A 13,899-nucleotide genomic window follows, 5' to 3' on the forward strand; every position below is an offset into this window, starting at 1 on the left:
AATTTCGGCACGCAAAAGAACGCGCGTTGCCAGCACGACGCCTTGTATTTACTCCGATACGGTTTTTGATCTCTGACCAAGTTTCGATCGGCTCGCTTTTCATTGGCCTGTCGCCGCACGTGACAAAACAGACCAATGACTCGCGCCCGTTGCAGGGGTATTACCCTCCCGAAAGGGCTAAAACGGTTGCGCAATTCTGGCGCAATATCACATCTGCACCAGTAAGTTTATAGGAAGCACGCGTTATATTCTTGTCGAAGGCAAGGGCTACAAGTTATCGCTGGAAAAGCTAAATTCGTTTTTGCAAAGACCGATCTTCGACTACTGTCGAGGTCGAAACGCGTTGTTTGATCATTTTTTTTGTTGGTTACTAGCTCAAAGCGAGTTAGTAACCCTGCCTGACTGTCGAAGGCGAAGCTAAACCGCGACCAGTGCTGTCTTTCCGAAGTTGGAATCTACAAGGTTTTCGGCTCACGAAACCATTTTCTCCAACTTGAATAACGGTGGTAAGTAAATGTAGATTCGTTTTTCTTTACTGTAGGGTTGTTTGTATAATATCGACGTGGAACAAATTTGCTCTAACTAAGCTTTTTACAGAGAGCGCAATTTTTCCTACATCGAAATCGTCTACATTCGACATTTCCAATTTTGATTCTGTTGACACATACTACAAATCAGGTAACTGTACAAGGGTGTTTATGACGAAATAACGACTGTTAAAATGGGCTTTTATCGCGCTGTGTTATGTTTGTTCGACTGTAGCTCTCTTGAGTAAATTTTCCGGAGGCTTTAAAGGCCTTGGTGTGAAGGTTGGTTAAAGACGTAAAGTGGGATTTTGTGCTTATTGTGTCAATGTAACTGTTTGCAAAGACCGCCTGTAGCAGCAACTTTACCAACCCACGCAGCCGGTTCATCACATCCGCACTAGGAGAAAAGTACAGGCACAAGATGGCCGCCGTGTTGAATGACTTGCAGTTTAGGGTCCGCTTGCTTATCAACATGTCAGTTAAAAGGCAAACATTTGTGTTATTGAGTAGGCAAGCTATTGGCGCCAAGTTTGTTGTTTGTCGTCCAGATAATGGGTTTATGTTTGTGAAGTCTATCCTATGTGGTATGATCAAAATTGTAAACGGTCTTGTGGTTTGTAAATTTTTGCGAGCAGCTGAATCGAACCCTGAGCCAGACTTGTTATTTAACAATTAAATTTTAAATATGCATTTTTTATGTGTCACTATCAAAAAAGGACCTCGTTGCAGTTTGCTGAAATATGAAATATTGTTTTACCTAATAAATACAAGTCTGTGGCAACATATAAAGAAAGTGAACTGTGTTTTTTGGGGGATTTGTAAGACGTGTCCATCGTTCAGAATTTAGCAGACGCTCCGTAAGGTCACCTTGCGCTGGCGAGGATATCTCGTGATTCTCGTGACGTCACCAGTCGCGTAACGTTGCATCATCCTTTTTGAAAGCATATAGTCTGGCGCGGCGCTCATGGCGTCATCACTGCAGTCCTGGTTTTGCCGGTAACCGGTGGTGATGTATAAAGTTGCCAGTCGTTAAGTTGTTTTTATGCAACTGATGTGCTACGCAGTCAGTCGTTTAAGGACTTATGTTTGCTTTGCATATCTAACAGCTGCTGGACTTAAAGCCACATTAGTCCAACGCAAAATATACGCCTGCATTGATAAATAGTGCATGTCTTTCACGTAAGGTAGTTAATTAATTTTATTAATTTCTTCTGGTTACAATTGCAAAGTCGAGTGTTAATATACTGTTCTATTTGTTATTTTCACTGAAAGTTAAGTACAGGTATAAACAAGGTTTGTTTTGCATAATCTGAAACACCGCCTTCCTATACGGCCTTCGACATTTGTCCGCAAAAGTTGACTTGTTGTGTGCATCCGTAAACACAACTTGCTGTTGGGAGTTCTTTTATATTTGCTGAGAGACTTTCCGATGCTTTCGTCTCTTACCACAAGTTGCCAAAACTACACAGCTGCTGACTGCTATAACGTTACCGGAACAATTTATACTGTGCCTATATATAACTGTTCGGATACAATTACTTCTTACGGGCTGAACTTTTCTTCGATGGGTTGGCATTGTAATTGTATGAACTGTCAATCAATTCTGCAAGTTTCCAAGCCCTGTTTGCAACAACTTTCTTGTCGTAAAGAAAAGATGTTTCGTTATCAGCGCGCTTAGGCGTCGCTGGAGTGTTCCGAAACCCTTCGGGGTCATTTCGCGAGGACTCAAAAAGCCGAATGGCTAGTTTTGTCAGGTAAGCATCTGTTGGTTAAATCCATGCCAGAGTCGTATTGCGTTGTCTAAAAAACACTCACCGTGGTAATGTACAGGCGCTAACGTTGTCCATTTGGTTTGACACGAAAACTCGACAAAAAAACATGTCAAAAAAATTATTGCGTCTTTGTCGGGACTTGTTAGATTAAGTATATTTAACTCCGATCAGGCTGGTTTTGGTTAATGCAGAAGCGTGTGTACACGTCGTGTCAAAAGTTGACAATTCGCCTCCCCCGCGAAGTTACGGAGAAAACGATTGCCCGCAAACCTCGGGTTATTGCGCAACAACCGCATATTTTGGTGTAACTGGGCCGGCGTTGCCGGGTAGGGCGTTCTGGAGGCGTGGTCGCTTATCTTTTGTGTTTGTGGAACATATATACGTCTAGTTAAAGCTTAAACTGCGTCTTTAGTGTGAAGGGTCTAATTTTTTCATATCTGGTTTATTTGTGAAAAAGTATTACAGAATGGTAAAGGTTACATAATTATTGAGGTATTCGGGGAATGCTCAGAGAAGCTACCAGCCGGGGGCTTCCCGACTTGTTTTCTTCCTTAGAGGCCGCGCGGCATTTTTGACGTCACAAATCACATGATAGCAACCCGCCGAGCCACGTTGAGGCAGGCCCGGGCCTGTTTAGCCAAAACGAGAGAATTGGTGTTTAAAAAACACCTTTCGGTCATAAGAGAGAGCGTTTTTCGTGTTTCCGATGCCCCTATAAATAGGATCAACGTTTCGCGCATGGTTCAGAACGTTTTCGGTACGAAACCAGGAGGTAAACGAGAAAGCAGACGAGTGCCAGTCGTTCCTTTGTTATTGTTGCAAAAAGAAAACAGAAAATGATTAAAGATCGCTTTCAGCAGCGAAAATCTGGTACATGCTTTGTTGCTTTGGTGAATTAAGGCGATAAACTTGTTATATGTTTAATGGATGAATGTGTTTTAAAAGTTTGCTGTCTGAGGTACGTCGAACTTTTGTTGTTGTTGTTTTTCTTTGGTGGTTAGTGAATTATCCCATCTCATTACGACTTTGCCAATACTTAAAACATTTTCATGTGCTAATGTTTTATTTATTTTTATTACAGAATGGTTACTTCACAATCCTCTACTCAGTTCAACTTGCAGCATGCAAACAGAAGCAATGCACAACGAAGAAAACGCAGGGGTGGGGCAAATGCCCCAGAACCCCGTAAACCCCCATGTAGGAGAGGATATGGGGGACATGCCCATGGGTAGCAATATTCTAGGTAAATTATTTTTGCATAAGTTGTAGCACTTTGTGTTTTAATGTGCAAACCTTAACATCCACTTGAACACATAATAAATGTTATTTATGTTAACATTGGCTTGTGATATTTTGCAGGAGACTTGGACAACTATGACTTGACCTGGAACCAATCACCCGACATGCAATCTCCCTTTTCCGACAACATTTTGTCTGAAAACACTGACTTTGACTTTGACACTAACAATTGTACAGACATTGACAATAAATGCTCCCCTGTCCCAAGAACTTGGGCTCTGTCTCCGTACGGTGAACTTGAACACATTGATTACATACAAACATCTCCCAATCCTCCTACACCAACCCCAGCCCACCAAGAACCCGTCAAGCTTATGCAGCAAAAGAATATGTCCCACCTCATAATTCCTCAAATGGAACGACAGTCATCCTTGAATATGGCAATTGAGGTGTTAGGATCAAATGAGGATGAAGAGGAATTTTGTGCTGAGTCACCAATTCCCACTCCCTTCACCGAGGATGCTCATGTTTCCCACTTCTCTCCCATGTCACCAGCCTCGACCTCCAGACATCGCAACATATCCTGGGGTGGTGTGCAAGCCACTGCGATCACCACTTCCACCCGCATCAGGGCTGTATCCGAGGATGCCACTGCTTTTGCCAACTACCCAGTGGACTTGGAGTTGTTGCTAAATGATCCTGTGCCCACTATCACCTACTGCACAGGTAAAGAACCAGTTTTTAGTGTTTTCTGATCTAAACTCTGATCTATACTAGTATTATCTAACATGCCATCTTTTTAACAGAAACAGAACAACAGGAAACTGACACAAATGCCAACAACAACAATGCTGTTGTTACCAGTGCAGATGAGACTGGTTGTAGCCAAACTGTGTATGTACAAGCAACAACTTCTGCATATGCACCAGCTCCTGAAGTGTACAATGAAGTGCAAATGACCAGAGAATCAAGCTTCAACCTACAACTGGCACTTGATCAACTACAGCCAGTTACTGAGGTACGTTGACAAACAACACATAAAAACAAACTTTAAATGCATTTCTTAATACGCTGTTTATTGCAGGAAGTTGAAGTTTTGGGAAACTTTGGAGTGACCACTATTGAAATCACTGACATACAACCTGCAACACCGGACACAGTGGTTGTTGATCTGACCGAAGATGATCCGTCTACATCTTCTGCTGCCTCCAGCACTCCAATGAAACGCACATCCTCGTACAAGAGAAAGCGTTCTCGCAACAATGAAGCTTGCAGGGAGTCGCGCAAGAAGAGGAGAGTGCAGAGAGAGGAAAATGAGGAAAAAGTGCAGGAGCTGATCGTCGACAACGAAAACTTAAGAAGAAAGATCGAAGAGCTGGAAGTTGAAGTAAAGGAAACGAGAGCGACCCTCCTAACAAAAATGACCGGAAAGAAAGCTGATCATTGACTGTTTTTGCATCACTAAAAAATGTGTTGAATTCCGTCTTCGACCTTTGATATGTACGACTTTCTCTTGCATTACCGCCCTTTTATCAACAATTTAGCACTACTTGCTAACTGTTGTTAAAAAAAACTCTTGACAAAAAACTGTTTCTACCATTGCTATTTATTAGTCTTGAAAGTTCCATACTACTGCATGTAGTTTAATTTCCCTTTTGTACTGAAGTAAAGTTTCAATTCTACTGTACACTTTTCCTGGTGATATTTCTTACGCCTGGCCTTGTCTTTCTGATTGTTGGTCCTTTTTAGGAAATGATAGCAAAAGTCTTCGAATGTATTTGCGTAGTGTGTACAGTTTTTCGTGTGTCATTGCAAACATATCTAAAATTTGAAAAAAAAATTCAAACGAAAAATCCTGCTATAAAAATAGCCGTTTCTTTCGTCCTTCTGTGTGTTTTTACGCTGATTCTTGTATGTGATTGCAATGCTCATCGATGCTCGTGGCACGACGCAAAAGTGGTTTACTAATAAATTGTACAAAGTTGTACATAAAAGTGTCTGGACTTAATAGTATTTAGGCTCGCGTCTGCAGAACTGCTGAATCAAATTCCCTAATCCATACCTTAGTTAGTATTTGGCGCCAGACACCCCTGCTGTGCATTCACTTCAATAGCGTAATTTGTAAAAGGGAAGAAACTAGACTCATTCGGGTCAGCAAAAGGTCCGAAAAACGTAAAATAAATATATAGTATATTGATGTTTTTCTCCGGTTTTTATGTATCTCGGTTACGAAATCAGCGTTTAAACTTTCATCATCACCTAAGTGTAATAAAAGTAAACCCATTTTGTCATCCGGCGGCAGGAATTCGCCCCGTGAGCCAGTTTTCGCAATCATTGCACCACCCCGACGCCGTGTAAAAATCTGACGTAACCGTTTTCGGCCTCCAGGAAAACTCACTTGTCGCATCTTGTTATACTATTCTCTCTAACCTAATAAAGCCTTGAATACACAAAACCTAAGATTGACGAGCAATGCAAACATTAATTTAGGTATATTTCTTGGAAAACAAACAGTTTTATAGCATAGACAAACTAGCTGATGCTCATCTGCGATAAAAGAGAATAAATATGTATAAATCAAGGCAAAATTTTATGTGTGTTTTGTAACAAGATATTTCCTTTCCCAATAATTGCTGCAAAAATGCAATGACAAATCAAAACCAGCACCTAGCAATATGATAACAGAGGCATTATCATGTTTATTTGAGAATGATGTCATAATTTGGAGGTTATTAATAAGATAAAGAAACAAATGCCTAATTTTCAATAAAAATACCTGATCCGCACCTGTACGGTCAAATATCCAAGAATCATCGTTAAATGTAGCGGTTACTCACAACGTCTCGCATGCGTTCCTTTCGTTGGTCTCGTGTGGGTGACGTAATTCGAAACAACAATTCCCGATGTGTGCCTACGCTCCGGTCGCCACACCCAGTTTTGGTCACAATGTTACGGATGGATTATCGGGGATTTAACACGATATGGACGATGTCTTGACCTTATATGGAAGCGTTTGTTTTAAATTCGTTTTCTTCTTTACGCTAAGGTAGAGCGAATGTTAACCGACTTTGCAAATCATTTGTTTTACGAAAGTTGTTTCACTTTATGTGCACATTTTACATTTTGCCTTTCAGTGTGCAGTAATGGGTGGTGCACACAGAATTCCATGCAAATGTGCACAAATTTTGAGTAGACATGCAATTGGTGTTTGCCCAATAAGCACAATGCACAGTTTTAAATTACGCCAGCTGCGGCACGAAACAATGTGAAAATTGAGAAAAACCTTTTCCAATTACGTCATTTTTTACAGCGTGGTCGGTACCCGACTCCATATAAGCCAATTGTACAGCCACCATTGGGAAGCTCAAACATTACAATCAACTGCAAACGCGCGCTAAAAATAACGCATTACATCATTATCCCACTCCATCGATGTTTTATTCTCCACGTGTCCTTCGCGCGCTTCTGTCGAACAATAGAATCGTCGCCCCTCTCATTGGTCCATTGTGCGGAAGGTTGTGTTTGTTGAAGTAGCACGTGGGTCGCCTCTTATTAAAAGGCAGACGCTTTCTTTTGTTCGGCAAGGTCCACCACACTCTGCTACCTCCCGGAGTGTGGCTGCTACACACATATACAGTTTAAAATCGCGTCATCGACAGAAATTTGCACGAGTCGATATTTTCTAGGATATCGTTTACGCATTTGACATCAAGCAAACGGTAAGCGACGCTATTGCGCAATCCTGTGGCAATCGGTGAAACCGGATTCCGGATTTAACCACTTCTATATGAGGTGGTGGTAAGTATGTGTTGATTGCCAGCTGCAAATAGCTTTGTAGGAAGAATGGTTTCAAACCAAAAGTCTATGAAATTCCTGTTGCTGCCTTGCAAAACTCCATGCATTGGAAAATATCAACAATGTAGCCATCTTCTACCATATTTTGCGACGCTACAACATCCGCAAGGGCGCGATAGAGATCAATCCCTGAAAATTAATTTGTATGAATGCGAAATTAGGGGGTGATTGGCAACTTCGGTTAAACGATTTACTCATGTACCAATAAGATAACCTAATCTGGACCAGTGGCCAGGATAAGATGTAGTAAAAATAGATGGAAATGGAAAAGAACCAAGACCACCAATAATTATAATAAAAATGTAATGTCCTATAATTACAAATTGTGCTTTATTACTTAACTGGTTAGTTATACATTTAGGAAAGAATTTTCCAGAATGTTTTTTAAAAGACAACAACATTGGTCACTAGAAACTGAAAATGCGTTGCGGTCAACGGGATACCAGATATATACGAATGTTTCTCATCAGAAAAGAAACAACATTTAACACGTTTGTTCAAAAGTATGTATTTCTCAGCTTCTTTAAATAACAATGAAACGCATTGCTAAAAACCAGAGCGATGAAAACGTTCAGCAAAAAGAAGTAACGCCTTTACGGATCACCTACAGGTCAAGGCTCCTAGGGGGTCAATTACTGCAGCAGGGAAGTTGTTTTTGGTGGGTTTTGCCTAAATTTAACATTTCTTGGAACTTGGTAAGTTTCGCTTGCGGTGTAGGACTGTCGAGCAAGTGACATGGCAACCCAAGTAAAATTTTAGGCCTTCTCGGGCAAAAATGTCTTTGTGATTGATTTTCGTGACCTAAAATAGGTAGTATGACGAATAATACAAAAAAACACGCTAAATACATTTTTAATTTAACGTTAATTTCAGCAATATTTTCTTGTAGAATCACTACCAGAAGAATCACCAGCAAAGATAACGTCAACATGCCCTTTATTGTTTACGTAACAAAGAACCGTTTGTTCCCAAGCGCCGCAGTGTTCGATTACCGACATTACTCAAGGAAACATAAACACGCTCGCCGCTGTGGCAGACAAACCTGCCTATTAAAGTGTTCAAATCGATGTGTTATACAGTTGACTCATAAAGCGGTAAAGGAGAAAAGCGCTAGGACCCCCTGCTGGCGTATCAACCGTTTTGCCGAAGGCCGACACCTATTTAACACACGAATATATGTCGCAAGTACTTAAATTCTGGGCCTGCGAAACGCATTTTTTGCTCTAAGAGTTCTGGCATGCTGATAATCAGCAGGAAGTCTGCTCACCGACAATCATTCGTAATGGTTTTGTTGACACAGCGAACCCAGATACAAACTGACAGGGCCAGCTGTGTAAAGTGAAGGGTACCCAAGAAGCAGGTGCGGGCTGGTAAAGCGTGGAGCGCTATTTCCAAATTGCTCGTCGTTATTAGGTATATTCTTGAAGCGTGACCGACGCGATTAATGATGATTACAGAGTGGGTATATTGGATTTTGTGAATCTTGAAGTGGCTTATGGCACTGACTCCTTGTTTGGCCCAAGCGTTTAACAAACCGACTGGCTTCAAGACTTTAAAGGGACACAAAAAAACAACTTCTTTTAAGCCATTATAATTGTTGATCTTCAGCGCAAAAATCTTTGTTTTAGTATTTGTGATAAATAATATTAGATTTTTTATTTCAACAAATCTGTTCTTCTAGCACAGAAGTGCGTGGCAAAGATAAGTGCGCCTCAATTGGGGTGCCGCACGCAACAAGGTGGAATCGCACTGAAATTTGCCTGAAGAACAGATTAGTTGAAATACAATATGACTGGTAGCAACAACATGATATTAATATTCGTCTCTACGAAAAATGCAAGCAATTTTTCGAGATTTCGTATTACCCTGTGATTTAGGAATCAGTAAACAACAGTTCATTTGTGGTTCACGCACCAAATTTGGTGTTTTGTTTTTGTTGTTTGGTGGTGGGGCGCATTGCAAATGAACTGCCACTGGGTATTGTGTTGCCACGTGCGGAAGAGTGGCAACACGCAAGCGAAACAGCATAACAAATGACTAGCCTGGAAGCGAATTAGCATAAGGATCGTTACTCCTCCAAATAAGTCTTGTTTACTGCGCTCGATGGACGGACGCGTTAAAAACGAAATGCAATCATTCTTCCCACCCCCTTTCCGTCTATACAGACATAACCCTTCACGACAGCGCCAACAAATCGCGCACGCGTATAACTCCCCGTTTTTGGGCATATTGTAGAGAATCAATAATAAGAATGCAAATCCACGAGCCAAGTTTCTTAGCGTGCATCGTGGCGCGGTCAGCACGTGGACGCCAGTCGCAAGCGAAAACATCCGGTACTTGTTTGTCTCGGGCTGCCTGTCCACTATGTTGTCGGCGTCGTGGAAGCGCGCTGTAGGAGACAATATTATCGCGTGAACGTCACAAGTCGGAAATGACGGTGAAATCACGGGACGCGTTGAATCCACTGACCATTCTTGAGGTACGCAGATCCAAAAGGTCGTGACCTTCTTCTTGACCCACGCTTATTCATCCAGTCATCGGACGGTGACGACCAGCAGGCCAATATATATCGCGTAGGTTTATTCTAATAGTCGTTTAATCCAACACGCGGGGAATGCGCTATTGGCATGGAAGAGTTATATTTGGATTGCATGTCACGACAATAATGAGCAAGTTATATAACATTGTCATGTTATGTATCAGTATGTACGTATTCGAATGATTGCAAGCATGATTAAGCAAAACCTGTAGTTTCACTTCCCACTTGCTCCAACTTAAACTTCAATTTTTCCTGTAATATAACAAAGAGACAGTTGCAACGATTTCTGAAATATCCAATGCAGTGGAAAGTTACCCAACAAAGTCCAACGCCACAACAAATAGTCGTTTCAATAAGGGGGCGTTTTCCATTGTGTAAAGCGCGCGAAACCGTCACCATGGAAACAGGCTCGGTGAACGGACATTGCGCTCCTTGTGCGTCGCGATGAACGCCTTGCAGTACGTTGCATCATCAATTTGGGTAGGCGCGGCTTCTGGCTCCAGCATACAGTGGAGGCGTGTGGTCCTGTGACTAAATATCACGCATGAAATCAGGTGGGCGCGCGCGCCGCGTGATGTCAGCGCGAGTTCTGGTCTTTTGTATTATTATGTCCAATTCGAAAGGCTGGAGCCCAAGGTACCGCAAGACCTGCACATGCTCAGAAATGTTGGTCATCATTCGACAAACACAGAATTGCAACACCGCAATTGCAGACGTTTTCCCCCTCCCCCCAACTGGGACTGCTGCTGCAGGACGCCCAAACCGGATGAGCGCGCTGTCATCGCTGACATTTCGCCATCGCCGCTTCAATGCACCGGATATACATAATTAGATTTTAATCGCACGTATTTGCTCAAGGATATGAGACCACTGCGTCCCGCTTTCTTTGTATTTAACAAATAACGTTTTTTCTATATCCGTACTTTGGCACAAGTGGAGATATGGAGTTCAACTAGCAACTGTCTTGTTTGCTTGTGCGCAGTTAACAGATTTCGCAACTGGCTTATAGTGCTGAGGTGAAACTAAGGTCATGGCGTTTTTACACGCAGAATTCACAAATATATTTTCAACAGCGCGTAACGACGCACAAAAAATGCAATATAAAAGCTTTCAAAAGGTATAGATACTATAAATACGAAGGTACATGCTATAAATATGACCATTGGTCTATAAATATGGCAAAACTTGTCATAGCCAGCAGTGCGTAACTTAACAATTGTATAAATAGATGCGTAAAGGTAATTATAGTTAACGTACCCCTATCTTTAACGTGACCTATGAAAAAAGACGGGTCTATTATTTCGTTCTATTAATAGAATATCTGTGATCAGTAAATCGAGTAATTAATCTAAAACGTAACCCGTTTATAACTAACGACGTTGCGCAACTCGTACGTCGGAACTTGTTTTTTTAGACCTGATTAAAAGTGCATTCCGGGGAAAAACCGCAAGAACACTACTAGGGGAAGAACCGGAAAGTTTTAGGGTCATTGCGCGGCTTCTCGAACATTCCACTCGAGGCCAAACACCAACAACGAAAATAGAGGCTTTTTTGCTCTATTTGTGTGGTTCAAACAGCGACGCGTTTTTAGTCACGAGTTCGCAATTAAAAGCGCGCGCGACAGTCGCTGACATTTCACTAAATTTAACAATTGAAATCTAATCACGCGAGGACATGACTGTGTTTACTGGCAGTTGGCCAGTATGCTCTGTTTTGGTCGCGCTTGCCAACTACACCCGTAGCTGATATCTTAGTTTTTTTAACAGGCGAGCGGTTTTGGCCGAGGAGCAAAAACCAAGCTTTAATTCTTGATTAATTTTGCAAAACTGACTCAGGAGTGGCTTTCACCATTGTTTGTCAACTTTGCGATAACAATACACGTTTTCCAAAACTTTTTGTTGTTGCGTTTAAGGGAAAGCCCCGCGTTGCTTCGCACATAGCGTAGATAATGGAAAATAAATTGCTTCCAAGTATAAAACGGACACGTAAAGATGTGATAAGAGTTTAAAAACAAATTCGCGTCAACAAGGCTAATGCAAATCACTCACTAAACTTTGAACCATACAACGGAAGCAATAAACCCACAACACACATACAAATATAACCCTACTGCAAGTGGAGTTTTCCCATCGAGTAATATTCAAATGATTAGTGTCGTCTCTGTTTGCTTGGTGTCTAGTTGGTACTATTTGCCCACACAATTCAAATGTACTCAGCCTGTTTGAAGGGCTAAGTTATAAAAGGACAGTTAAATTTACCGCCTGTGGGATGCGGGTGTAACAAAGCCGATAAAGCACTTATATGTGGGTGTTTACGCCATTTAACATCCCCAAAGGAGTTAAATGCTTCCAAACTTCAGCGTGCAGCCCACTACATTGCTTTCAAAAACATGTAAGATAAAGTTATATTTTTCACATGTTATAGTCGCACCATTCGTATTTCGTCATGCAATTCGCCTTTTTCTATTAAAACAGTAAATTCCCCGTTTGTTTTTATAAATACCATCAGGTATCTCGGATATTTTAACATCGGTTTGTTTGTTTTCCCAGATTTCTATGATATATGAATACGTGGTAAATAACCTGCCGTTACATAAGACGATCGCTATATAAGGAAGTTAAATACGGAAGCTTAAGCAAGCAATTGAGGCGAACGAGACACTACGACCGCAAGTTTCTTGTATAGTCTGGGAACAAATTTCGATCGTCAAGCTCGAATTTCACTCCGTTGGAAAGCATGCTTCAAATTAAAAGGTGGTTGTCAGCTAGTCGGGAACACTATATCATACACCTTTCGGTGAAAGTACAGAGGCATCGTGCGTAGTTTAATGCACACAATGTTCGTGAGTTCACGTTGAGGATTTTTGTTTCATCCGACGCTTATACACACCTTATTGCACTATGACAAAGTAAAAATATGAAAAGCAAAATTTCCATATATGTTTACTGATGACCGTCAACATATATCCGTTTCGCCACGTACATATAGGTGTCCATTCGTTGTCCATGCAAAGTAGTTTCGTTGGAAAGCATATCGGTTACGACCTGTCCTAGTTTCCTGATATGTTGGTTGCGTGTTCGTACTTAAGGGGTTTCCACAGGTGACCAAGAAAGGTGACTTGCAATTTTAACGTGAGCGCATGTCAATATTTATCTTGCTGACCGATAGCGTTAGGTTTTGAGGAAAGCAGGGTGTGTCTAACGCGTTTTAGTGCTGCAGGGCATATTCACTTACCGATACATTTTGTTCGGATTAAACAAGTGCAAATAATCGTGATTGTATTTGAATAGTATAATATGCCAACAGGTACTTATTGGTTGTGTCGTAGACCGATCTCGTGTGTTCATCGTTAACGCCGCCCTTTTGGCTAATACGCCTCATGCATTGAAATTCAAACACAGTTTTTCGATCGTTGATGACGTCATAGTAACAAATTATGACGTCATAATATAGCCGCCTCCACTGGAAAAATGAAAACGAGGCGCCCATGGGTGTCCGTGCTATTTTATTTCATTTGTATGTATAGTTCATCTGCGTGGTTGTTTTTTTGTGCAAAATAAACATGAGTTGATTTTTGAGATAGTCGCCACAAATTGTTCGTTATTCAGCCACAAAACTAACACACGCAGGCCACAAAACGGGCGTACTTATTTTTGCCCCCAGTTTACTAACTCGCTTTGCGGTAATCAAACTGATAAGTCTGACATACGAACATCACATAAAAATTATGGGACAAACTCAGTAAAATTTTCAAAACCATGGAGACACAACCGCGATATCTGCGCCTTGTGTTTCAGACATCAAATGTACGGAATAATAATAAGTCAACCTGTAATCGTAGTATTCGTAGTGGAAAGAAATGATTGCGCTTTTGTGACTCTAACAACCACTGTAATTTGGAAAACGACAGCAACTGGCGCAAACGTCTGTATATTTTGCCGCAAATTACAGCATGCGGGGAAGTGCC

General features: G+C 41.4%; 1 protein-coding gene across 4 annotated transcripts; it reads left to right on the forward strand.

Moving 5' to 3' along the window:
- Nucleotides 1-141: 141 nt before the first annotated feature.
- LOC145907951 (uncharacterized) lies at nt 142-5,525 on the forward strand. Of its 4 annotated transcripts, XM_082995090.1 has the most exons (6): nt 142-506; nt 598-678; nt 3,381-3,542; nt 3,659-4,264; nt 4,345-4,556; nt 4,623-5,525. In XM_082995090.1, exons 3-6 carry the CDS (start codon nt 3,422-3,424, stop codon nt 4,983-4,985), a joined length of 1,302 nt encoding a protein of 433 aa, XP_082851216.1. In that variant the 5' UTR covers nt 142-506; nt 598-678; nt 3,381-3,421; the 3' UTR covers nt 4,986-5,525. The 4 variants fall into 4 exon arrangements, with proteins under 4 accessions (XP_082851216.1, XP_082851217.1, XP_082851215.1 ...); XM_082995091.1 differs by lacking the exons at nt 142-506; nt 598-678 and adding an exon at nt 1,559-2,281; XM_082995089.1 differs by lacking the exons at nt 142-506; nt 598-678 and adding an exon at nt 2,325-3,169.
- Nucleotides 5,526-13,899: the final 8,374 nt, after the last annotated feature.

This window comes from Ascidia mentula, chromosome 7 (genome assembly GCF_947561715.1).
Source record: "Ascidia mentula chromosome 7, kaAscMent1.1, whole genome shotgun sequence".
Taxonomy (NCBI): Eukaryota; Metazoa; Chordata; class Ascidiacea; order Phlebobranchia; family Ascidiidae; genus Ascidia; species Ascidia mentula.

What these genes read in the sequence shown, in the direction of transcription:
- LOC145907951 (XM_082995089.1), top strand. Translation starts at nt 3,136, where the DNA reads ATGATTAAAGATCGCTTTCAGCAGCGAAAATCTG. An exon ending in CTTTCAGCAGCGAAAATCTG is followed by an intron (nt 3,170 to 3,380) that starts GTACATGCTTTG and finishes TTTTTATTACAG; the next exon opens with AATGGTTACTTCACAATCCT. An exon ending in CATGGGTAGCAATATTCTAG is followed by an intron (nt 3,543 to 3,658) that starts GTAAATTATTTT and finishes GATATTTTGCAG; the next exon opens with GAGACTTGGACAACTATGAC.